Here is a 25,789-nt window from a genome sequence, read left to right as displayed (position 1 = left end):
TATTTGTTTTTATATATTTTATTTGGGCTTATTTTAGGTACTTGGTCCTGCGATTCCTCACTAAAAATACCTTTGAGAAAAGCAAGGATTCCCTGTACAAATTTCAAATATCATTTACCAAATGCAAAGAAAAGCTTCCTAAAATAAAGTCACTTTAATCTACAATCTGCTGATGCCTTGCTTTGGAGTTAGATTCTGAAACTAATCCATCACGTACTTTATTAGGTATTTTTATATTTGTTGACAAAATCCACTCTAATATTTTGTTTACCTTTCTACCTCCAGCAATACTCTCTGCTACTATCTTCCAAATTGCACTTCAGTTATAATTCAGGCAGACACTAATATTTCTAAAAATATCTGTGGCTGCATTTTGACTATAATCAAGGCAATTATGTTGATTGTTCAATTTACCTAAAAAGTGAGAAATTTATTTTAGGATTAGAAACATCATTAAATATGCCAACAAATATTTCAGTTGCTTAGGCTTCCTGTTCCACAGAGTTTCCTGCAAGAGGCATGTCCCTATATGTAATCTCACTGCATGGTTCTGTACATCTCAGCCTAAGAAGCTCAGAGGAGCCAGGTGCAAGAGACCCACACCTGTAGTCTCCCTACTTGGGAGGATGAGACAGGAAGGTCACTTGACCCCAGGAGTTCAAAGCCAGGCTAGGCAAAAAGATAAGATCTTGTCTGAAAACAAGCATCTCAGAGGAAGAGCGTTACCTTCCAACTCTATTTCAGCCTCAGTGTGCGTGGAGCACACATGGCAAAGTGCTCCCCAGCTATTTACAGCTTCTCTACGAAACAAAAAACCTGGTCTAGTGGCTTCAACAATGGCAACATAATTTTTAGAGTCCCTATTATTGGTGTAAAGCAGCAATTACTCCTAACCTTATAGCTCAAACTAAGAACACATAAAAGTGAAGTTTGACTTTCAATCATACCTAATTCAGAGGTGGCAATTTCAGGAATAGTGATTCTAACCATGGAGCCATTACTTAGTTCCTAGAGAAAACAATGGAATAAGAAAAGATAAAAAGAATTTGAGAATTCTAAGCCTCGCAATGTTTTAAAAACAGATGGTGCTGGGCTGGGGATTTAGCTCAGCGGCACAGTGCCTGCCTGGCAGGCACAAGGTCGTGAGTTCAATTCCCAGTACCAGAAAAAACAAACAAACAAAAAAAAAAAAAAAAACAGATGGTGCTTTATAAGACTGTCAATGCAAAATTCAACTAAATAAAAGTATTTTTTTCAAACAGAAATGTAATCTTACAAATGTGCTTATTTGTAAAACACTTCTAAAAGTTCCAGTAGAGTATTAATAAAAACTAATTTTTATACAAACACTAAAAGTTACTATCATCAAAAGTGACTTACTTTCAATGAAAAGACAAAAACCATAGCAATATGCAATTCAACTGCTTGAACATGCTTGTTTTCCACATATTTTTTGCAAGAAACTTCAGAAAACATAAGCAGAATTACTTAACAGTAAGAGTACCAAAAATGACAATACATTTCAAAAATCATGACAATTCTTTTCATTTTGCAGACAAAATTCTACATCTTGACAAATTTAAAATGTCACCCATATCTCTTAGAAAATTACTAATCTTTTAAGAGATATACTTACTAGAGTTACCCTGTTATGGACGGGGTCCCTGATAGAATGAATATAAGTTCCAAACTGTTGGAAAGTGCAATCCTCATTATAGAGAGAATCATGAAGTTTTGAAGAATCCCTCAGTTCTGGAACTGGGGACAATAGCACCACCTGTAAAGTTATAAATATAACACAAATGAAGTACTTTTGAAAAAATTAAGGATAAAAGAAACTTAACTTGCTTTTTTTTGTATGCAGTCTATCAAGCGACTGTATGTAATGATTTAAAGTCATTCTGCTCTATCATCAAGGAGCTTGCAGCAGACCAAGGTCTTTACAGAAAACAACTACAAAACGCAGTTAAAAGAGTAAAGTATCTGACTGATAGCTATGGAGGCAACCTGGAATCAAGGGACCAAGACCTAAGACAAGAAGGGAACCACAGGGAGGAGACGACATTCTGACCTGCTTTCCCGAACCTGGGATTTGCATGAAGCAGGGAGGGGCAGGCTGACAGGCTGAAGATGCAGGGAAGCTGAGGCTCACCGAGGGGGAGCAGCAGCAGTTTTGGCAATCTTACAGAGTTAGAGACATAAACTATAATTTGAGGCAGACATAACTCAAGGAACTTACAATCAATCCAAAAACAAAGGAGAGTGCTGAAAAAGCAATGAAATGAGACTACTACTTAGAGGCATTTCCTGTATAAGCAAATTATTTATTTAAAAATATAAGAACAAGAATTATGTTCTTAACTACAGACATAAAAAAATGTAAATAGCCTTTGTTATTAACTATGGACATAATTTAATCTTAAATCTCTGGTCATGACCACTGACCCTTTTTGTAGTTCTCTAATTCAACACATCTAGCTGTACTACAATAGTTAATCTGAAAAATTCAGCTCCACTGGTCCTAGCTCTCCATCTAGTAGCACAACCTGCCAGAGAAATGGGAAAGCCATTGGCCAGTGTGCTACACTATGTGTCTTGTAACTTCACAGTTAGCAAAAAGACACTAACCACTCTTAGGTTTATAGACATCTACAAGAGTAAAAACCGTTTTTTTTTTTTGGCCATACTGATATTGAACCCAAGACCTCACAGTGAGCTAAATCTCAAGCCATTATTTTATTATTTTGAGACAGGGTCTCGCTAAGTCAAGAAGTTGCCAAGTCTGGGCTCAATTCTTCTGCCTCAACTGCCCACAGTGCTAGTGTTACAGGCATGAGCCACCATGTCTGGCTGGAAACCAGTTTTATTATGAAAAAAATTCTTCCAAATCATATAATAAAAACCTCTGACACTTCTCCAGCTTCTCCTCTGAAAGTTCTACACGTGTGCTGACTTGAAGGAAAATGCTCCCTGTTCTGCATATTTAATTCTCTGACACGATTGCCAGCACTAACCTTCTCTCTGAATGGGCCCTACACGTCTGCGCTTAGATGGCCCTCAAATCCAGTCTACTTTCCTCTAGGCTTCCTAGCTCAGAAAGCATAGGTACCTACACACACTGCTCAGAGAATCCCGGGCCTCTTCCTCAGCACCTATCTTAAGCCTCGCACAAAACCAGTCAGCTGACAAACTGGCATTTACACCTTTCCAGCCTCTAGGGTCACTTCCCTCATTTCTACACTTCCGCCTTAGCTCAGACCCTCTGCACTTCACGGTCCTCACTTGGAGGCTAACTCATCTCCCTATCTTCAGCCTCAAGATAAAGTTAATCTAAAACAGACCATGACACCCAAAACTCCTGCTCAAAAAGCCTATAATGCCCTGGCAACTGCATTCAGAATAAACCACCTTTTTCATCCTTTCCACCATTAAGAACACATCAGTAAGAGCGTAAATCCCAGTTCTACCACTTGTCAGTGCTATGACTTCATGTAGCTTCCATGTACCTCAGTGCATCCATCTGTAAAACAGGATCACATCAGTACCTTCTCAAAGAAATTAGCTCTTCTAAGCACTTACATGTTAAAGCTCATAAAGCACATGGACCAGTGCCTTGCACATAGAAACTGCCCAAAAAAGATGATCAATATCCTACTCCTTATCCATCTACACTCACCTGACTACTTAAATGAAGTACTTTTTAAGTCTTCATTCCACAGATGTGTTGAACCCTTAATGCATGTGTTAGCAGATGGAGATGCAAACATGCATATAAAAATGGTCTATACTCTCGTGCCTTCAGGCATTGGCTGTGTGATTCCTCCTCGGTCCAATGCCCTTTATAAAGACAGGGACCCCACCTATCCTCTAGGTCCAGGCCTAGTCCAACATGTCACTTAGAGATGAGGCTTTGGTTCCGGGGCGTTGTCCCAGCAGGGAATCTGCTAGGATACTTTTGGTTCTTCATTCACAAGTCTGAACAGTATACCTTAAGTTATAATTTCTTACACAGACAGAATCTACCCAAGTAAATTGTGAGATCCCTAGATGGAAAAGAATGTATCATTTTCATTTCTCTACCACCTTCAAAGAGTACCACACACATCACAAGAAGAGGAATGTATGGTAACTACCATTTGTGTTTGAAACTATGTGTTCTGTAAGTGTTACATAAAATTAAATTAACCATGGAAAGAACTAACATTCAACAAAATTTCTTTAAGATAATATTAATTTTTGACAACACCTAATTCATTTCTTACCTCATCCATTGACCCGAGGAGTTTACTAAGAGGCTTGGGAGTGCTAACACTGTCCAGCGGTGTGCTGGGCCGAGGCATTGTGCTGGACATCGTCAGGGAAGGAGCTGGCAGGCCAGGAATAAAGACCTTTCCCACCTTTGAGCAACAGAAAGACGTTGGGAAAAAAAATATTAGCTTTATTGAATGCACCATATTCTTACATAAAATGTTAGGGTACATACAAGACATGAGCAAAAAATATAATGAATCTCTAAAAAAATTTTTTTAAGCATTACAGTAAAAGACACATTGCCATGAAAGCCCCTCAATTCAAACACACTTCTCCCATCATCTGTGCCACTTTCTGAAGCAGTTCTGGAAGTGCTCTTTCATGAATACCTTTAGTTGCACTCTCGTGGCTGCCTGAATGTCCTGAATCACTTCAAAATGTTTACTTTCCATGGTCAGTTTGACTTTGAGAGACAGGAGTTTTCACAAGCCATCCTTTCTGTTGGATGGCACTTGGCAGCAACAGTCACCATATTTTTTTATCATACTTAGGGAAGGACTCAGGAAAGAGGACTTCCAGAACTGCTTCAGAAAGTGGTAAGAAGCCGGGCAATGGTGGCGCACACCTGTAATCCCAGCTCACGGGAGGCTGAGGCAGGAGGATTGTTGCAAGTTCAAGACCAATCCGGCTACATAGCGAGCTCAAGGCCAGTCTGAACTGCACAGTGAGAACCTGTCTCAAAAAAGACAAAAAAAAAAAAAAGGAAAGGAAGTGGCAAGAACAAGGGGATGTGTTCAAGGAGACAGGGATTAATAGCAGTGTTTTTTGCTATAATACATTTTTTTTTTTTGGTACCAGGAATCGAACTCATGACCTCAGGTTTGCCAGGCAAACGCTTATGTTGCTGAACTATATCGCCGGCCCTGGGCTGGAGATTAGCTCAGCGGCACAGTGCCTGCCTAACAAGCATAAAGTCGTCAGTTCGATTCCCAGTACCGGAAAAAAAAAAAAATATATATATATCCCCGGCCTTATAATACATTTTTAAAACTTTAAACATTCACCATATATATGTTTTTTTGTTTTGTTTTGTTTTGTTTTTTTGTCTTTTTGAGACAGGGTCTCAATATGCAGTTCAGGCTGGCCTTGAGCTCACTTTGTAGCCCAGGATGGTCTTGAACTCACAATGATGCCCCTGCCTCAGCCTCCCAAGTGCTGGGATTACAGAAGTGTGCCATCACGCCCAGTTCACTGTATATTTTTATCACACTGCATAAGCATTTTCTCCTGACATGTTAGAGTTTATGTTCACCAAACACAACTAAAAAACAAACAGAATCAGTATTTCAATGATCTTTCAAATCCCATCATGCAATTGCAAATACCTTAGTATAAATTCTCTTGTCTGATTTCTCTTCATTAAAAACTTTACTTTGTAGGAAAGGGGGAGAATGTTAAATGATCAAGACATTACACAAAATCCCGCACAGGATGCTTTTTGCTACCTTACTGGTAGTAAAGACAGCAAAGCTTTCAGAAGACTTAAGCAGTTATCTTGTTAACTAAGTCTTAAAGCAGACAGATACCCAGTTATTAAAAAAGGCAAAAAATGTAAGGTTGGGTGATGCTCAAGAAATTAAATCTAACCTAATTCAAACTGTACTCTCCAGCTCATCATTTCTGCCTCCCATCATAAACCTCTGTACTAGTTCTTTAAAAAAAAAAAACGCTTTGCATAAAGTAGAATAAATTTATCATTCACCTTAAAAGCATGTGAGGGCAATCTATGTTAACCCCCTGATATTTCAACTATCTGTAGGGTTCTCAGGCAAAACACATCCATAGTGGGTAAAAATTTGGTGAGACTAAAGGGAGATGCTCAGAACTAAAGTGAAATTAACAGTAGCTGCCCGAATAAAATCCTTAGGCTTAAAAAACAAAAATGACAATGAGAACTAATATAGCACATAAAAAGTTTTTTAAAGCTATCTAACTCAGCTCATGAAACGACGGAATAAGCATATTGCAAATTATTTCTTCCACTAATAAGCATATTGCAAATTATTTCTTCCACTAACAGCCAAATTGAAAAAAAATGTGTCCAAAATTTATAGTTCAACTAACAGGAGACTCCAAAAAGTAAGTACAAAAGATAAGACTAGCTAGGAACCTAAGACCCATGGTCAACCCAATGGGTTCAGCAGGGGTTTTTTTTAACTCCTTACATAGCCAGTCCCTGGATTCCCAAAGGATCTCAAAGAGACGTCCTCATGGCCAAAGATTTAAGAGGCTCCAAGAAACTTTGTTTTCCTAGCCAAAGTACTGGCAAGAGTGACCAAGCAGGTCAGAAACACTCCCACCATCCCTGTCCTACTCGTAAGCAAACACTACCAAAAAACTAACCTCATCCCCTCCCCATCACACACACACACACACACACACACACTCACACACACTCTTCATTCACCAGGAACCACGGCCTGGAAACTTACGCCCACAGCCCTGTCTTTCGTTCTCACTCTGCAAGGACCAGGTGGCCCTGCACCCCCAGCAGAGGATGCAGCCAAGTCAGGCTCACACCCCTGCTCTGTAGGAAGGGGGCAACATCCCTCTCCCTCTACTTTAGGACCTCCCACCACAGAGACTACGGAGCTGCACTTCTCTACCTCCCATTTGGTGCAGTGGCTGTGAAGGGGGCAGAAGCCCTGGCTTTTGTCCTCACTCTCTAATAACACAGCAGCGCACAAGAAACAACATAGCTTAAAACATGAATACAGCTGCAGGGACCTGTATATAGGACAGCAGTAAAATATCAAGCATTCACACCATCAGAGAACCAAGGAAGGGAAAAAGTGGGGAGCTGAAAACATTCGAAAAAGAACAGCTAACAAGACAGTATGCACAGTACGATGCCATACAGAGTATGTATTTACAGGCTGGTGGCACGTGTGAATCAAGCACCCTAGAACACTGAGGCAGAAGGAGCCCAAGTTCAAGCCAGGGATGTAGCTTAGTGCACAGACCCTGGGTTCAATTCCTAGTACCAAGAGAGAGGAAAAAAGGCATTTGTGCACTAAAAACTGAAAATATATTTCCAAAAATGTCTAAGCATGTCACAAATTATGTGACCTAAACATATAAGACCTGTGAGAACGAACAGGTTTAAACCCAAAGAAATTTATACCAGTCACATGATAAAATTTTTTTAAACAGGGAAAAAAATCTTAAAAGCAACCAGAAAAAATGAGATGCATTCACTACTACAGGGAAAAACAAATCAAGAGAACAGATTTTTTATCAGGAAAGCCAAGAAGAAGGGGTACATTTTTCAAGTGCTCAAAGAAAAGACCTGTCAACCCAGCATCCTATATAGTGCCAGTAAATTCTCCTTCAGGAATGAAAGTGAAATGAAGATGTTCTCAGGTGAAGAAAAGCTACAAAGTATTAAAGGCAGCACACCTGCACTAAAAAAGTGACAAAAGATAACTCAAAAAGGAAATAAAAATATACAGAAAATCTGAAATATAAGCATAATTTTTATGTAATTTTAAAACTATTTTATGTCTGATATTTAATACTAAAAACTGCAATGCTATGGTTCTTTCTGTACAGTTAATATTTAAGAGAATTAAATAATAGAGCAAAGCAATCTATAAGGTAGTATGTTGATAAGAGCAGTCAGACATTGTTATCTGAATATTCACTTCATTATTCTTCAAATTGTGTGCATATACTGTACTTAAACTTCACAAAGTAAACTTACTAAACACATTATGCTGTATATAAAACTCAGAAATGCTGAAAAAGAAAGATGTACCTAATGTATTTAATATAATAAAACTTAACAAAACATTGGGACTTACCAAGTTACTCATACACCAATTTTTGTAACCAATTTTAAAAGTAGTTTAGTTGACAGTTTTTTGTTTGTCTAAAGTCTCCCTGTATCCATTAAAGGCTTCCCATCTGTGCCAGGTTCACACTTACAATTCATCTAATGGCAATTAACCCCAGCCCTGCAAATTAGGGCCAGCCAACATTATTTTTGTAGTTTGGTGTTTGGTTTTTTGTTTTGTTTTGTTTTTTATTTTTTTGAAATAAGCTCCTGCCACATAGTTCAGGTTTGCCTTGAACTCCTTATGGAGCCCAGGCTAGCTTTGAGCTTGTGGTAATCTTCTTGCCTCAGCCTCCCAAGTGCTGGGATTACAGGCGTGTGCCACCACACTCAGCTCAGGACCAGCCAACACTAGAAACTTCATTTTCAACTTAATCTTCTGTCAAATTGTACATGGAAGAATGTAACAAATGTTAAATGAAGGAGGCAGTCCTACTACATAAAAGCATGAAGTCTCACCAGTACTTACCCGAACCACTCCTGTGTAGAGCACCAGGTTTCCACTGCCTTCTAGGACCAGCATGGTGTCTATTTTCTTTAAAAAAAGACAAAAACTCCTTTTCTGATCTGAGAAAATTAATAATTTTGAAATAATTTTCAACTTCTCAAGAAATGTGCATGCATTTACCTCCACTGGTGCTGCATCCTTTGCATGTATGTTGGTGACGGAGCCAAAGATGAGTTGGGTTTTATCATTACTCTCCTGAAACTTTACACAGCTAAACAGTAAAATAAAAAAAGAAACTACTGATATATGCAACAAACTGTACGAGTCATAAGAGCATCATGCTGAATGGAAAAAGACAGTCTTAAAAGGTTAAACACTGAATGATTCCATTTATATAACATTCTCAGATGGTAAAATTACAGTGACGGAGAACAAATTACCAAGGACTGAGGGTGGAAAGGGACATGGGATAGCGTCACCCTGGGAAGGTGACCTATCCAGGGGTGGCACCGAGGAAATCTTTAAATTAATAAGGGTATTTTGTGTCTTGATTGTAGGAGCATTTACACAAATCTACACATGTGAGAAGACTGCATGGAATCATTAACATACACACATAATTGAGTACATATAAAACTGATGAAATGTGAAAGAAGGTGCATGGGTCATAATGATATTAATTCCTGGTTTGATAATGTACTATAGTTATGTAAGATGTGACCCCTTCACTATCTGAATCTTCCTGTGATCTCTTTTTCAAAGTGAAAAGATAAATAAACGAGAAGATGAATGTCTAATAACATATGAGAAGATGATCAACATCAGAAGGCATTAGGAAAATGCAAATTTAAACCACTTCACATCCACTAAATGGCTATATTCAAAGATACTGACAATATCCGAAGTTGTCCAAGATAAAGAGACATGAACCCTCATACATGGGTGGTAGGAATGTACACTGCTACAGCCTACTTGGAAATCAACTTGGCAATTACTTATAAAGTTAAAAATGAACTTAACATGCAACCCAACAATTCTACTCCTACTTGTCTACCCACAAAATTTGAAATCACATAGGTCTACACAAAGACCTCTGCTCAAAGGGGCACAGTGGCATAATCCACAATTGTCAGAAAGGAAAAATAACTCACACCATTAACTGACGAACAGATAAAATGTGGTATACCTATACAATAAACTACTATCTGGAAATAGGAATGAATTATTCATACATGTTACAACATGGTGAATCCTTAAAAGCAGACTGAAAAGTGAAAAAGCTTACCCTACAAAAACTGTAAATATGATTATATGACTGTATAGTCCTATTTACATAAAAAGGTCCAGAACAGACTAATAGAGGCAGAGGATCTATAGCATGGTTGTTGGACGTTAGCAATAAAAATGAGACTGACTCCAAATGGGCACAAAGAAATCTTTTTACGGTGATAAGAATATTTTAAACTGGACTGTGGTACCCGGGCATGGTGGCACTGGCCTGTAATCCCAGCAGTATGTGAGGCTGAGGCCAGAGGATTTCAAGTTCAAGCCCAACCTCGGCAATGTAGCAAAGCCACATCTCTAAAGAAAAATTTAAAAATGCTGGGGATGTGGCTCACTATGAAGGTTCTGGGTTTAAATACCAGTACCAAAAAAAACAGAAACAAAAAAACCTAGTTTGTTGGATGGTTGCATAACTGTAAATTTACTAAAAATTATTATACACTCAAAACATGTCAAGTTTATGGCAAATTGTTTCCCTAAAGCTGGTCGAGAAAAAAAAGGGGGAGCAAAGGAAAAAGGGAGGAAGGATCCCTAAATTATTTACATAAAAATGATGGGAAACAAACTTACCGTAACTGGAGCTGGGACTCCACCAAAAAGCATAAGAACTTTTGTCCACACAGGTCAGACGTAATGAATACCTTGGAAGCCTGTGAATTTTTCTCTCTGCAACAGATATATTAATAAAGAAATCGTCAGCACTGATCCCAAACAAATCTACCTTGTAACTACTGCAAAAATCTTTGAAGATATTCTTCAAGAAGACTACTTGGATCATGACTAAACCTGAAGACACAACACACCCGTATGCAGAACTGAACATCACCATCTACGTGTGAGATGAACCATCACTCCTTCCTCCTCAGGGCTAATCTCTCCACTGTGTTTCCTTCTGGTTCCCTGTTCAGCAACCATTTCTTTCCCCTGTATTTTCAACGCTTGCCTTGCTGTTAGTCCTAGTAGCCTCTCTCTCAAATTTAAATTCTTGAAGCAAGGTGAACTCAATGTTAGGTGATATAAAAGGATTATTAATTTGGTGGAAGTAAAAATGGTATTGTGGCTATTTCAGAAAATGTCCTCACATTTTAGATACACGCCAAGGTATTTAGCGGTACAATTTCATAAAGACTAATTTTCTTTAGTACGGTTCAGCAAAACCGAAATACTTCTTGACCCTTAAGCCTTCCACTAGCTAGTTCTAGACCCTCATCTTCAAAGGCAAACTCTTCTCAAAATAGTCCGCGTGCTTAATTCACTTCCTCAGCCCCATTTACTTTTTCTAACCTGCTCCACTCTGGCCCCAGTCACAAGCTAACTCACTGCCCCTCCCTCTCAGAGCCGCAACGCATCAACGCCGGGCAGTGCTGGCGCCTTTCTTCTAGAAATGTGTTCGTTCTGTGATACTCCTTGCTGCTACTCCCATCTGACCTGGTTTTGTCTTTCTGCAGTAGCTTTGCCTTTCTGCAACCCTTGCCCCCAAATTCTACATATCCTGTATTTCAGTCCCTGTCCCTCTTTATGCTTCTCCACCACTAGATTTTAAAACTGTCTGGAGGTCACAGACCCCTTGCACAATCTGGTATTATTAAAACCCTCTATATTTAGGAAAAGGCCTACACACTGCACTCATACACATGACGACCGAACACAACTCCAGAGAGTTAACAGAACCTCTGGAGCTGTACACTCATCTGCACATCCTCCTAGAGCCCCAGGAACCTGCTCTACATGTTGCTGAAACTGTAATCCCCCGTACGGTCTTGACTGCCACTTACAAGCCTATAACTTCCCTGATAAAAGAAAAACGACACAGTAGACTTCTGTCTTAGTAAAAGAAGCACAACTGGGATTACACTACTTCCCCTAAAAAAATATGCAGGACTTGTCAACAAAAAATTTAAATGCTTCAGAACATAAGAGAAAGCTAGAAAGCAGAGCAATAAACAGGAAAGTTGTAGGCTTTAATAATCATTAGATTCTCAAATAGCAATGTTTTTCTTTAAATACAAAATTATATACTCCAAACCTTAAGTTAGTGATTGTTTCTGTCCACAAATGATCAATGCACAATTCAGGAACTATTGGCTCTGTCTCTGGTGCAAGAAAGGAGCCATTGCAATTACTATTTGGAGAATGAGAAATGCTGTGTCTCTTTGGAGATTGGTTGTGGCCTGAAAGGCTGAACCTCTGCACCCCTGAAAAGGAGTGCACCCCCAAGGCAGGAGAGTGAGCACGGCTGCAAAAGAGGGAGGGCGGCACAGTTAGCAAGGTAGGCTCATATGATGCACACTCCAGCCATACCTCCCAAAGCTATGTACAGAAAAGCATTCCTGGCACAATTCCAATCAGAAATTAAAAATTTAAAAAAGGAAAAAAGCTAGTTCAGTGGTTCATGCCAATGTACTTTACTACATTCTAAAGAGTTAGAATTCTTGGTAAAATAATATATTTTTTTTTTAAACTGAAAACTCATTTCCTTCCTCAGGAAATGAACTGTTTATATTACTCAAAAGTCTACTCTAAAGCATGTTCCTGTATAGTCAGGTATATACAAACCAACAAAACTATGTCCCTGTAGCATCATATATAAATCACAAAAAGATACATACATGTACCAGAAGATATATAGATTTCAATGATCAAAAGAAAAACTAGTATAAATTAAAACAAAAAAAATTACTACAATATTTTTGGAATTAATACTCATCAAACTGCTGCCACACACTGGAAGAAACAAAGCAATCCTATGACAGCAAAAGCAACTTCTAGATCTGTCTCATCACAGAGAAACGACATAGTAGACTTACAAGTCTTAGTAAAAGAAGCACAACTGAGATTATAGCTATCTCCCCTAAAAATTACCCAAGACTTGTCCAAGAAAATTTTTAATTCTTCAAAACGTAAGAGAAATCTAGAAAAGAAGGCATCTGTTGCTTGGGATCTCGTTTAAAGCAAGGAGACACGTCCACCTTAGAGCTGCCATGTTGGAAATGGAAGGTGACCGAGAGTGCAGGCTGGGTGACGAGGCCGAGCGGCTCTGGCTGTGAATGGAGGAGTAGTTCTGGAAAGGTGATGCCACGGGGGAGTCGCCTTTGGACAGGCTTCTCAGATGTGCTGTGAGGGAGCTGCTAGTGGCCACATTCTGTGGGGTTCCCCCCTGTTCAGAGAACTTTAGGACAACATTCTCTTCCTTAAGTAAAAATGAAGAAAAAAAACAAGAATAAAAAAGCAATTTCCTTGTGAGAACGCAGGGCACATATCAGGTATTAAGGACAAAATACTTTGCTTTTCCTAAGAAGTTCACTCTGTCGCACAAATGATTCATCCACAAATAGGCAATGGTGGTCAGTATTAACTGTGCTTCATATTAAGGAGAAATGACTGTATCTTTACCTCTGCTCTAACTCTCCGGAGAGTCCACACGGAATGCACATTTTGGACAGTGTCATAGGTCATTACGATAGAGGGGTCAATGTTGAGGAACACAATTTTCATTGCTTGATCTACAACATATTGTACCCGTGATGAGCCAAAAAGACCTTAAAAATAAAATAGAAACAATCAGCATAAAACAATGCGTTTCGGGGCTGGGGATTTAGCTCAGCGGCAAAGCACTTGCCTGGCAAGCGCAAGGTCATGAGTTCAATTCCTGGTACCGGAAGAAAAGAAAAAAAAAAAAAAAAATAAAACAATGCGTTTCATAAAATTGAGCTTTATGAATTAAGTTCTTAAAATTCCTAAAGATATAGCGAAAGCAAATCAATTAAGGTACAAACCACTACATAGTATATAATTAACCCTGCATTTACTGTGAGCATCAATTTCCTTAAAATACATTAAAGATGAAAACATTAAAGCTTCAACCTCACATACATGCAACTGAATGCTGAATATCAGCATGGACTCAAACTCATTAGCCAGAAAAGGGTTCAAGACTCCTTCAACAACCAAATTATTTATAAATTGTGATCAGTTATTTGCAAAGCTTGACTTCCTTAATGATTCTGTTCATCGGTATAAATCTGTCTCCTTAATAACTCATCAAGCAGTGCTGAACAATACACTACTGCTCCTACTTTACAGTTACACGTGTACAGGGTTTTTTCCTATGGGTTTTACTTCTCAAATACCATGGATTGGTTTTCTTTCTTGTTCCTTTCTCTTTTTTTATTTTCATGTGTTGATTTTCCTATCCATGATGGACAGCTTCCTTTTTTTAAATTTTTAATTTTTTTTTTTTTTTTTTGTCTTTTTGAGACAGAGTCGCGCTATGCAGTTCAGACTGGCCTTGAACTCACTTCGTAGCCCAGGCTGGTCTCAAACTCACAATGATCCTCCTGTCTCAACCTCCTGAGTGCTGGGATTACAGGCATGCGCCACCACACCCGGCTGGACAGCTTCCTAAAATGCTTCCTTCCCAGTTAAAATATTGAACCACATAAGAAATGATTATTTTATAAAAATATTAATTATTTTAAAAAGAAATAATAAATATCACTCGTAATGCCACCTTCCTATTAATATACTAGTGAGTTTTTCCTCCTGCTTTTTTGTTTTATTAGAGATAGGGCCTCACCATGTTCCCCAGCTATCCTAATCTGCTGGGTTGACGCCATTCTCCTGCCTCAACCTCCTGAACAGTTGGGACTACAGGTGTGCACCACTGCACCCAGCCTCTTTCACAGGCTTTTACAAAATTAGACTCATACTGTACGTCACAGTTTTATATCCTATTATTCCCTAATATCCTACATTATAAATAAGCAACTCCTGAGGTCATTAAATATTACTGAAAAACATAATCAACAAGAGCTGCATACCATTTAATCACAGGCTCTAACGTGTTTATTTAGGTTGCCTGTAGTTGTTACCAATACAATACAAAAGAGTCAATGAATTTTTTTCTACGAAAGGCCAAAGAGTAAGTAGTTTAGGCTTTGTGGTCCACATACGGCCCCTATCACATAATCTTCACTTTCTTCAACCTCTCAAAGAAAAAACCATTCTCAGGTCATAAACTTTACAAAAATAACCTAAGGCTAGATATAGCCTGTGAAATAGAAGATAAGAACTTCAGTGGTGTTTCAGAATATGTACTTGGGCTCACATTCTAAAAATCAAAATGCCAAAGGGTATAATTTTTCAGGCTTCAAGACCTCATTATTTATAATTACCTATCATGTTTGGTCAAGCTTAAAATGTAAGGATAATCATGTAGAAATACCTGTAGGAAATAATGAAAGTTCTGAGCCCCAGTAAATTATGCTATTTTGAGTAAAGAAAGTAAAAAACTAAAATTTACACAGTATAGGCATAAAGCCCTACAGTTCTTTCTTTTTTCTTTCTTTTTTTTTTGGCCCTACATTTCTTCCTTCCAAAAAAACAAGTCTTTAATTCATTCAAATATCATTAATTATTAAGGAACAGAGCCATCTACAGGTAGGTTAATATATTAGCATTCCTCATTGATTTATATGACTTTATTTTTACTAAAACAACTGCTGAACAGTGACACTGAAGTTCCTGCTATAATATGATTTGCTTTCATAATAAAAGTTATTCCTGTAACATGCTTAATTATCTTAGTTTTTATAAACAAGTCAGTTTCTTTATATGCTCCTTTTTAGTTTCCCTCCCTCCACCGAAGTTAAAAAAAAAAGAGCTTCGCCAAAGAATAAAAATACTTACTTCCAGATTTACAAACAAGTGGGGTTATTTCATCTAGTGGGTGCAGCATGCTGAACATAGTGGGTAAAGGTTCTCTAGCAAAAAACAAACACATAATCAGTCAAACACTGACACAAGACGACTGGGTTTGTACACACTTTTCCTTACAAAGGAGTTCTCCAGATTACAAAAGCTAGGAACTTTCCATCTCAAAAATCAGTCATCTAAGATGTTTATATACTGTTGTTCATAGTACCGTCTATTTCATTCCTACATATCTCTCTTCTAACAGTAAAATTTTACACATACACAGAGTGAAACCAGGGAATATTTGCAAACAGCAGTCATCTCATTATAGAACCCCCAGAGTTTGGGGCATAAGGTCATCCTTTTTTTATTTGCTTCTCTTAGTAGCAGTATATCTATTGCAGCTAAGAATGAAACTTAGCCTCCTACACTTGTTTATTACAAAGGGAACACTTATGCAGAAATACTTCAGGTAAATGAAACTCCAGTTTTTAAGCAGAGATTTTTTAAAAAGAAGGGAAAAGACTATCAAAACAGAGATTAAAATTAGTAAGCAAGGGGCCAGGGATATAGCTCAGTGGCATAAGGGCCTGCCTGGCAAGTGCAAGGTCCTGAGTTTAATTCCCGGTACCAAAAAAACCATAAAATTAGTAAGCAATTTTCTCAAAACTTAGTATCTACTTCTTACACCACACTATGACAGATGCTGTATGTTCCTGCCCTTCAACGAGCTCGCAGTTTAGAGGGAGACCAGGTAAACACACCACCATTAAGCGTCTACCACTTACTGTGCACCCAACACACACAGTACTAGGCTCAAAGCTTCCATACATTTAGCTTGTTAAATCTTTGTATAAATCCTAACAGGTCAATGATAGTACTTCTGTAACAGATAAGGAAAATATTTCTGTAACAGATAAGAAAACTAAAGACAAGAAATCCTAATGATTTACCCAATGTAGCACCATGAAAATAAGCCAGAACTAAGAATTCAATCTTTTTAACATTAAACTACTTGCTTGTCCAATTCTACTATGGGAGCGTGTGCGCTATAGATAATTAATTGCCAAGAGAATACAGCTTGTGAATGCATGCTGCTTAGATCTAACAGAACTTGTGGCTTAGTAATTTTACCTCAAAACCAACACTAAAAAAGCCAATGTAACAATATTCTGAGTGAAATAAAATGAGTACCTGGGTGGACCTGGAGGTGCCTCATGGGAAGAAGTGTTTCGTTCAAACAACAATCCATATTTAGTGGGCCAAATGTTCGTAACCTACCAGGCAAAAAGGGTATAAAAAGAGAGAGGTAAGAAAACCTACCCTTTCTTTACAAAATGTTGGAAACATGTCAGAATATTAGATTTTCTTCCCATTTAAAAGTTTTACAAGGTAACATGATAATTATATTTTAAAAATTTAATCCTAACTAGCACCTCTAGGATAAAATTTAGGATGAGAAGTTCAATGCGGAATCACACCAGTGGCTAGTATCAGTATCAAAGCAACGTGTACAAGTTTTACAAGAGCACTAGGCATTAAAAAGGTGACGAGCAGCAGAAAAAGACTAGGACTGCTCATCTCTTATTTCACAGAACCCCAATTTTTTTTTCTCTTTTTGCAGTACTAGAGATTAAACTCAGAGCTTTTGTACTAAGCTACATCCCCTGCCCTTTTATTTTTTATTTTGAGAAATGGTCTTGGGAAGCTGCCCAGGCGGAGCCCAAACTTGTGATCCTCTTGTCTCAGCCTCCAAGACTACAAAATTATTTCTTATATATCACTTAAGTTGAAAACTCCAGCCGGGGATACAGCTCAGTGGCACAAGCGCCTGCCTGGCAAGTGCAAGGTCCTGAGTTTGATTCCCGGTACCAGGAAAAAAAAAAAAATTAAAACTCCCCATAGAAAAGACCTCATAACTCATTTTACTAAATAAATTATTTTATGTAAAAAACAGAAAAATGGTAAGTCATTAAAGTTACTAAAACTTTTCTTTTTTTTTTGTCTTTTTTGAGACAGGGTCCCGCTATGCAGTTCAGGCTGGCCTTGAGTTTACTTTGTAGCTTGAGCTCATGATGATCCTCCTGCCTCAGCCTCCCAAGTGCTGAGATTATAGGCATGCGCCACCACACCTACCTAAAACTTATTTTTTGAATAAAATAAAAATAATATTCTTGATTACAAAACATAAACTAAGACATATTACTGAAATTAATTAATTTAAGAATGATCTCCAACACACATAAAAAATTTACAGCATTCAAGCTTACCTGAAATGGTAAGGAAGCTATATAATCCTTTCCTTCTATGCTATGCATGTTTATACACGAACTTTGCAATATACATATGCATTTTTCTACTTCATGGCTACCTGAAAAGAAAAAGTACAAGATGTATGGGGGTATTTTTCCCTGAAGAGTTCAATTCCAACAGTACAAATTCTTTAGCACACAATGTAAAAGTGCTTAGGTTAAACCATTATTAGTAGGGGCTATTTACTCTGAATGGAAAAAAAATGCGAGATAAATATTTAGAATTATCATAAAATAAATAAAATTTCAAACACTTACTGTAGGACTTTTCAGACTTATCCTGTGATATAATGAAGTCACACCACAACGCCTAAAATCAAAACAAAATGCTTACCTAAGAAAATTGCATCTAAATAACAATCTTAACTAACAGCATCTAAATAATGACATTCACATAATAACTTTCCATCCCCCTCATCTCAACAATACACTATGGCAACAAACAAGAACAAGAAAAAATAAAACTAGACAAATCGAAAATAAACATTATACGGAAAGATTTGCAATTCAATTTTATGAAAACAGGAGAGAAGACAAAAACTGAAACACCTAAGGTAGAAGCCTTGAAGTAAAAATTCAAATACTGACTCCACCTGTACTAAACCCTATAACCTGCCAGGCATGGTGGCACATGCCTGCAATCCCAGCACTTGTGAGGCTGAGGCAGGAGGATCACTGTGAGTTGAAGGCCCACCTGGGCTACATAGTAAGTCCCTGTCTCACAAGAAGAAAACAAAAACCAAAAAAAAAAAAAAAAACAACCCTATAACCTATACAAAACTAAAGATTATCTGAAGAGTTTAACACTTAACACTAGTAGGATGAGCCGGGCGTGGTGGCACACACTTGTAATCCCAGTACTCGGGAGGCTGAGGCAGGAGGATCGTTGCGAGTTTGAGACCAGCCTGGGCTACAAAGTGAACTCAAGGCCAGCCTGAACTGCATAGCGAGACCCTATCTCAAAAACACAAAGGAAAAAAAAAAAAAAAAAAACACTAGTAGGATGAATCAAAGAATGAATAAATGGAATCTGAGTCACATATCCCTGACATCATTCTTTCTCCACATTAGCAAGAACACTAACAATATATTTTCCAGACCAAAAGGACTGAAATTCTAAATTTTATGATCACATGGAGAAGCAATGGTAATACAAGAGAGATTCAGAATAAAGGAGGTAACTGAACAGGTAATTATTCCTTAGAAAAATGAAGATGGGAACATAGAAATAAAGAAGTATTTGGATATTATCAAATCCATTTTTCCCTTCTATACTAACTATATGGACTACCTGGGAAAAATATTATCTTTAAGAAGGTTACTTGCTTCAATACACCTAGACAAAATGCTTTTGCATCTATCCTCAAAAAATAATTCAGTTTTTCCTTTCCAATAAATAGAGCACTGTGGCAATCAGGAAATGTGCAAGGGAAGGGTACGTACTGTCCAAGTACAAAAGTTTGAATATTTATAAATAAGGAGTGTCATGTTAGTCAAAGCTTCCAAAAATCTCTTTTCAACAGCCTATTCTCTAACTTACCTACTATAAATGTATTTGTTTTTTCCCTGAATTTTTTATTCAAAAACTTCTCAGTAAGAAAAAGTAAACATAGAGAATATCTGTTTCATTTAAATTCAACAATCACTAACATTTTACCATTTTTGTTTATGTGTGCACTTTTGCACTTGTGGGGTTGAGGAGCAGGCTACTGACTACTTGTAAACTAACTAATGTTTCTGTTTAGCAGGACTAGGGACTGAACGCAGGGTCTTTGCACTGACTTATATTCCCGGTCTTTATGTGGAGAAATGGTCTCACTGGGCTTGAATTTGCAGTCCTTCCTCAGGCACCTACAGTGCTGAGATTATAGGCATTGGCCACCACACCTGGCCTCTACTTGTGCATAAATTGCACATATAATATCACACTTTATCATCCATTTCCTAAAAATAAAGATGTTCTCCTATAAAACCATAGAACTATCATCTTAAGGGAAAAAAACCTCTCTATTATTACCTAATATCTGGTCCCTCTTCAATTTTTCCAATTTCTCACCCAAAAAAATGCCTTTTTGTTGCTAATTTTCTAGAACCAGGAGTCAACAAAAGTTCATTTTACAAGGTTCAAACATATTGTACTTGGTGATGTCAGTTTTGGTCTCCTTTCATCAGCTTTTTCTTTCTCCATGACTTTTTTTAAAAGAGATCGGACAAAATGCTGACTCTCTGATACCCTGGATTGGTCTAATTAGTAATTTCCCTGTAGTTTTTTCTTTAAACTTTTTATCATGGCAAATATATACAAAGTGAACACAGTAAGACAATGAATTCTCATTAGCTAGCTTCAGTCACTATAAATCTTCTCACCTAGACCTCCAACCCACTCCTCATCTCAGGTTATTTTACCACATGAGCTTCTAGTTCTCATATGTCCTACAAACAGGAAGCTAGGTCTAAAAAGTCAAGGTAAGTGTTCCTGGAAAGCAAAGTCACTGGATGATGACATGTACTTGATTCTGTGTTACATCTGAAGGCACACAGCAGTCCTGCATCCTGCTCATACTGAACTCAATCACTCAGTTGAGGTACAGACAAAAGGTTAACTACTGCAAAGCAGAGGTGCCTTTGTCCTTTCACATTTAGCAAGCAAACTGCACAGTGCCACCTAGCCCTGTGATGATATCCTTTCCATGCAAGAGTGCTAGTAATAATTTACAATCTTCCCAGAATCAATTATCACACTAGTAGTTACAAAACAGTGATTTCCTGACTCTACTGTTCCTTCTACGTTTACAAGTAATAGCTGTCATTCTTTTACAAGCAAGAGTTTTCATTCATCAAATGGAGATCGGTCTCCCCTCTGAGGTGGAGGCCCCAGAGCTCAGACCCATGCTACCAGTTAGTCCAACAGGAATGAGAGGGCTTGGGGCATGGTCTGCCTTCTCCCTCTGGCCAGACCGTCATCTCCATCGAGGAGTCCTGGGTAATCATGACTATGGAGGAACAAGAAAACAGCCTGTTGCTAGTCACAGGTGCAAGTCTCTCGGTCCTTCTTTTCAATCCTGGCCTTCCTTCCAGCCATCATACCTCAGTGAAAGGAGTCACTGGTGAGGAGGTAATATGCTATTTTTGACAACCCTTAGGCTGTAACTACTTATTAGATCCTTCTTGCATATCTCTGTCTTCCTGAGAAACCACTTTGAAGATACCACCACATATTACAGCAGCCATTGATATTTTCCTACTAATCTACCCATAACTGTGTTAAGTTTGTAATGTTCCTATCCTATTTCATAATGTATGTTTATTATTATGTGTTTCCTACAACAACCATTGAGAATAGTTAATGATTTTTCAATAGGTCACTCATGTATAGCTCTATTTATTTTCTTTAGAAGCCACTTTGAAGATACCAAAGTATAGCACAACAACTCTTGATAATCTCCTACCTCTTTTGTCTCTAACTCACTATTATTTGTCTATTTGTTTTCCTGAGAAACTATTTTGTAGATAATAATACGTAAAACGATAACCATTGATAATTTCCTACCATTTTGTCTGTAATTTGCTAAGTCCCCCCATTATTATGTTATCCTTCTTTTATTCTTTAAAATAAAAAAAAAAAATGGAGACAAATTCCATGTCTTCCTGAAGACTTAGCAAGTACTTAATTCCTTCCCTTTAATTATCAATTTTGAGAAAAGAGATGTAATAGTCAACTGTAATATCAAGTTCATTGTTCCTTTTCTTCCTCTGATTACTGCTAAGAGCCCCACAATTTTTGTTAATTTAATATCTCAGAATCAGTTATAATAGGCAGGTGTTGAAAAATATTTCTGCATCCCTAACCCCTTATAAATTTTTGTTGAAAATAACAAACTGAAGTACCCAAGGGTAGTATCAGCAAAGGACAGTGTAAAGAATATAAAATGAAATTCTGATTGTCTTGCCGTTATCTTCACTGTGTGTTAAAAATGCACACCCAGCTACTGGGATCTTTATACTATTTTTTATCATTTCTGTTAAATTTTAAAACAAAAGCTTTGAAAGAAAAAAAAAAAGATGTGTTAAACAGTCAACCTAATGTTGAAATGCAGATCTACTCACCTGCTGGACAGGACTGTCAACTGTAAACGCTTTATAAACTGCCAGTGCCTGGCTTTTACTTCCTTTGCTCCAGATCACCATATTTCCAGCCACATAGAGTTCTTCATCATAGTCCACTTCCTCTCCAATTTCACTTACTCCTTTCCTTAACTGCCAGCTTTCCTTAAAAATTAACATATGGAAGATATGTTCAAGTATTCTTTTTTTTTCAATAGTCTGAAGCCGAGATTCATTTGTGGTAAGATTTAATCCAAGTCAAACTCCTAAGAGGTCTGGTGCACTGATCAGCAGAATAGAGTATGCAGGTAAATTAGATCTTAGAAGATTTTTAGGAACAAGAAGTCTCTACAGTAAGTGTTTTATATCTCTGTGTTACTCTGCCAAAAACACAAATAAAACTTTTTATCCGTAAGTCAAACATGAACTCACACGCTTGGGAGACTAAAAGCACATATTAAGAGTATGCGGGGGGCAGAGAGGGGACAGTGTGGTACACATGGGGATTGCTGGGAGAGTTAGGTACAATGCAGACGTCTCTGCTTCACAGCTGCACAGACATGCATTCACCTTCCTTCTCTTGTCCCATCCATAACAGAAGAAAGAAAGATCTCAATTACTAACTAACGTATATACATTCCAACCGTATCCCAAAGGGATAAGAAAATTTGGTACATAGGAGGCAGCTGGAGGTATAGCTCAGTGGTAGAGCACTTGCTTAGCATTGAACAACACCCTAGGTTGGATCCCCAGCACTAGGGAAAAGCAAAACACACAGAAGGGGTTGACTTTGCAGACACCTCATTCCCTTATTTAAGAACTACTACTCTACCTTCTTACGTGACATTTCTTCCCTCCTCTAGAAACATGTTTTTCAGCAGGGACCACTTCTAATCTTTGCCATTTAATCAAGTTAACATAAAATCTGGTCCCTACATATGAAGTAAAGAGAAAGGCGTTCGAAACGAACCATCACCATGGTACAGAAGTTGACTCTCACTATAAAGCCTCAAGTTACCCAGTATGTCTAAATAAGCAGCTAAGACACTGAACCACAATGAACTCATTATCTTAGCACTGGTTGAAATTACCAAATCTTAACCTTTATCCTAGAAGTAGTTATCATGCTTATTTCTGAGTTGCATTTGTTTAGCCCTAAATTACACGTAAATCGTATCAGTCTATGTTTCAAAAATATAATGAGGTATTAATAGAACCTTCTGTTTCTCGTGGATTGTAACCTCTTGAAGGGATCCCACCAGGCCAGCAGCACCATCAGAAGACCATAATTCAGAGGCTGGCTGCAGCTGGCGCAGCTGAAGGTTCAAAGCATTAGGGTGGTGCTTGCAGTGGTCACGACCAAAAGGAACAAATTCCTGCAAATCCCCGGCTGCAATCATCGTTGCCCTTTCTTCATAGAAGTTCGACATGGGTTCCAAATATCACCATTATTTCTGTATGAATTGAAACACACTACGGTCAGCCTCTAAGGCCAGTCAAAACCAGTTTATTACCACAGAGATGTGCATGAACTGTGCACCATAATTCCCAAACATTTCACTATAATGCCACTATAATTTCCAAACATTTCCACATATATTGAGTGACAGGTGGTAAACCTGACACTGCATAATACAGTGTATAAGGTGAGAGCAGATTCTGTCTCTGAGACATCTACAATTTTTAAAAAAGTGGATTTCATCACATTTAAGCTGCAATCCTAAAACACAGAAATCATTAAACACCTGACATCAGCACTGCAGACAACCTTTGGAGTTTTAAACAGCATTCAAGATTAATAGAGTTTAACTAAATTTTACTTAGATTTCTCTTTTTAAGGTGTTTACTTAGGTTTCCCTTTTTAGGTGTTTCCTTTACTGCACAAATACCTCAAAGTCGCTGTAGTTCCTAAGCAGCTTCCCTAGGCCTCAAAATTATTTCACTGTGAATTAAACGTTATGCCTGTGAGAATTATAAACGTCACAAAATATAACACAGGTATTTTTTATCCAAGGGCCAGAAATCAATAAGTACTGAGAACACTTCAACTTGAGACATAACTAAAAAGGTACCTTACAACTTGCAAGAAGTCCAAAATTCAGCTGGGCAGCCTATATTCTATTCACCGAGATTCAAATATTTAAGAAGTTGCGACTTCAACTTCTGTCATAATTGTTGGTAACGTTATTCTCCTACCAGCCCCAGAAAAACTACAGAATTAGTTATGGTACTATTTGCACAGTAGACATTTTCTGTACTGATGAAGTCAACATACTTAATACTTGCACAGTACCCCAAAATTTTATAAATGCGTCATTTTTATGGACAAAATAAAGAGCGACACACGAAAGTACTAGACGGGCATGCTATAAATCAAAATGCTATCAATCAAAATGTCAACACTGATCACTAGGAAGAAACACTACCCTGTCAGAAACAAGAAACCCAAATGCACAGAGAAGGAACCTGAGTCCTCGCTCCCGCCGCGCATGTACTAGAAGGAACGTCGAGCGGAGTCCCCACCAGGGCAGGGCTTCCCAGCTTCGTTACAGCTGAGCCCCCTGCTCAGCGGGGCTGGGGGGCGGGAAGGTGGGACCCTCCACGGGTCGCCGCGCTGGGCTGCGAGCTTGGAGTCGCACCCCGAAAAACCCAGCCTGCAGGCCCAAGTCCGCTCAGCAGGGCGGGCCCTCAGGCCCCGCCCTCGGGTTCCCGCCCCTCCGGGTCACCGGGCGCGAATTGGCCCCGCGGAGATACGAACATCTAGGGCAACGCGAGAGACCATCCGGCGCTGCGGGCCCGGGAGCACCTGTGTGACTCGGGACGCGTCCGGCGCGGCGAGCCCCGGCTGCTCCCTGGAGGCGCGGGGGCCGAGGGGCAGATCGGTCACAGTGACTCCTCGGCCGCCACAGCTTCTCATCCCTCTTCCTCCCTTATTCCGGAGGAAGAATGGGCAGGAGCAGCAGCGGACCGCTAAAGCCGGGCGGGCGTGCACGACGTTCAAATGGACGCGTCCATCTTGGTTTTCCCGTGCTGCCTTGCGGCGGGGCGGGGCATCGCGGAGGCGCCCAGCGCCCCGCGGTCCTTGCGCCTGCGCACTTGATATGATGCGGCTTTGGGTGGAACTTGCTGGGGGCTTCCACTTCCTTGGATACCAAGTGGATTCTCCAAGCGGGAGAGGATTCGGCTACCGTTTGTACAGTGATTGGACGCCCAAGGAATCCACGTCTTTCCAGGTCATGCCTTTAGGCCTTAAACTGCTTCCTAACTCTGAGTTAGGTGGCTTCTGGCTAGTTTTGCCTCTACCCCGTGACCCCAAGTGGGGGAGGAGCCTCCAGATTGGGGTTTGGAAGGCCGACGGAAGATGCTTGAGTTTCTCTGCAGTTCTGTCTATCTTGCTGACAGAGCCTCAGTGTACTTTTTTTTGGTACAGTACACTTTGTTTACACAGTAATGTAATTTTTGCAGAGTGTACAGTATTGTAGTTTTGTGTTCTGTTATACATTACAGCATTGCATGCAAGGGTTGTGCGAGTAAAAGCAAAGTCACAAGTTGGGAGTTTCCTTTGCCCATTTCTTTGTTCTGACTATTGTACTTTCTAAATATTGTAAATGTATGTACTATATTGTAATATACTACTGAATGCTGTAATATACTACTATACTACTGCAATATTGCATATACTACTGAATATTGTATGAACTGTAGACAGTTCCATCTGTAGCGACCAATTCTTTTAAAGATCTAGTCTCAGTAACTTAACTCAGTTGTTAATTAAGGAGTGTGTTTTCTTCTGCTCCAACG

The 25,789-nt window shown here is 38.7% G+C and overlaps 1 protein-coding gene across 4 annotated transcripts in view; it reads right to left on the bottom strand.

The window, feature by feature from the left end:
* Anapc1 (anaphase promoting complex subunit 1) overlaps positions 1-25,045 on the bottom strand; it is an 80,642-nt gene extending 55,597 nt beyond the window's left edge. For 2 of the 4 annotated variants that reach the window (XM_005400614.2, XM_005400611.2), the window contains exons 1-16: positions 24,795-25,045; positions 23,206-23,442; positions 21,992-22,153; positions 18,143-18,194; positions 17,843-17,943; positions 16,767-16,849; positions 15,567-15,640; positions 13,272-13,417; positions 12,848-13,068; positions 11,905-12,114; positions 10,449-10,544; positions 8,775-8,865; positions 8,616-8,681; positions 4,263-4,397; positions 1,637-1,777; positions 948-1,008 (exon numbers count right to left, since the gene is read on the bottom strand). In XM_005400614.2, coding sequence (XP_005400671.1) covers positions 948-1,008; positions 1,637-1,777; positions 4,263-4,397; positions 8,616-8,681; positions 8,775-8,865; positions 10,449-10,544; positions 11,905-12,114; positions 12,848-13,068; positions 13,272-13,417; positions 15,567-15,640; positions 16,767-16,849; positions 17,843-17,943; positions 18,143-18,194; positions 21,992-22,153; positions 23,206-23,418 — 1,852 coding nt within the window. In that variant the 5' untranslated portion in view covers positions 23,419-23,442; positions 24,795-25,045. Of the gene's footprint in view, positions 1-947; positions 1,009-1,636; positions 1,778-4,262; positions 4,398-8,615; positions 8,682-8,774; positions 8,866-10,448; positions 10,545-11,904; positions 12,115-12,847; positions 13,069-13,271; positions 13,418-15,566; positions 15,641-16,766; positions 16,850-17,842; positions 17,944-18,142; positions 18,195-21,991; positions 22,154-23,205; positions 23,443-24,454; positions 24,670-24,746 lie in introns of those variants that run through there. The other 2 variants (XM_005400613.2, XM_005400612.2) reach the window with 2 other exon arrangements.
* Positions 25,046-25,789: the final 744 nt, after the last annotated feature.

The sequence above is a fragment of the Chinchilla lanigera genome, unplaced genomic scaffold, assembly GCF_000276665.1.
Source record: "Chinchilla lanigera isolate Chin_1 unplaced genomic scaffold, ChiLan1.0 scaffold00069, whole genome shotgun sequence".
NCBI classification, from domain to species: Eukaryota; Metazoa; Chordata; class Mammalia; order Rodentia; family Chinchillidae; genus Chinchilla; species Chinchilla lanigera.
This window is presented reverse-complemented; position numbering and strand designations above follow the sequence as displayed.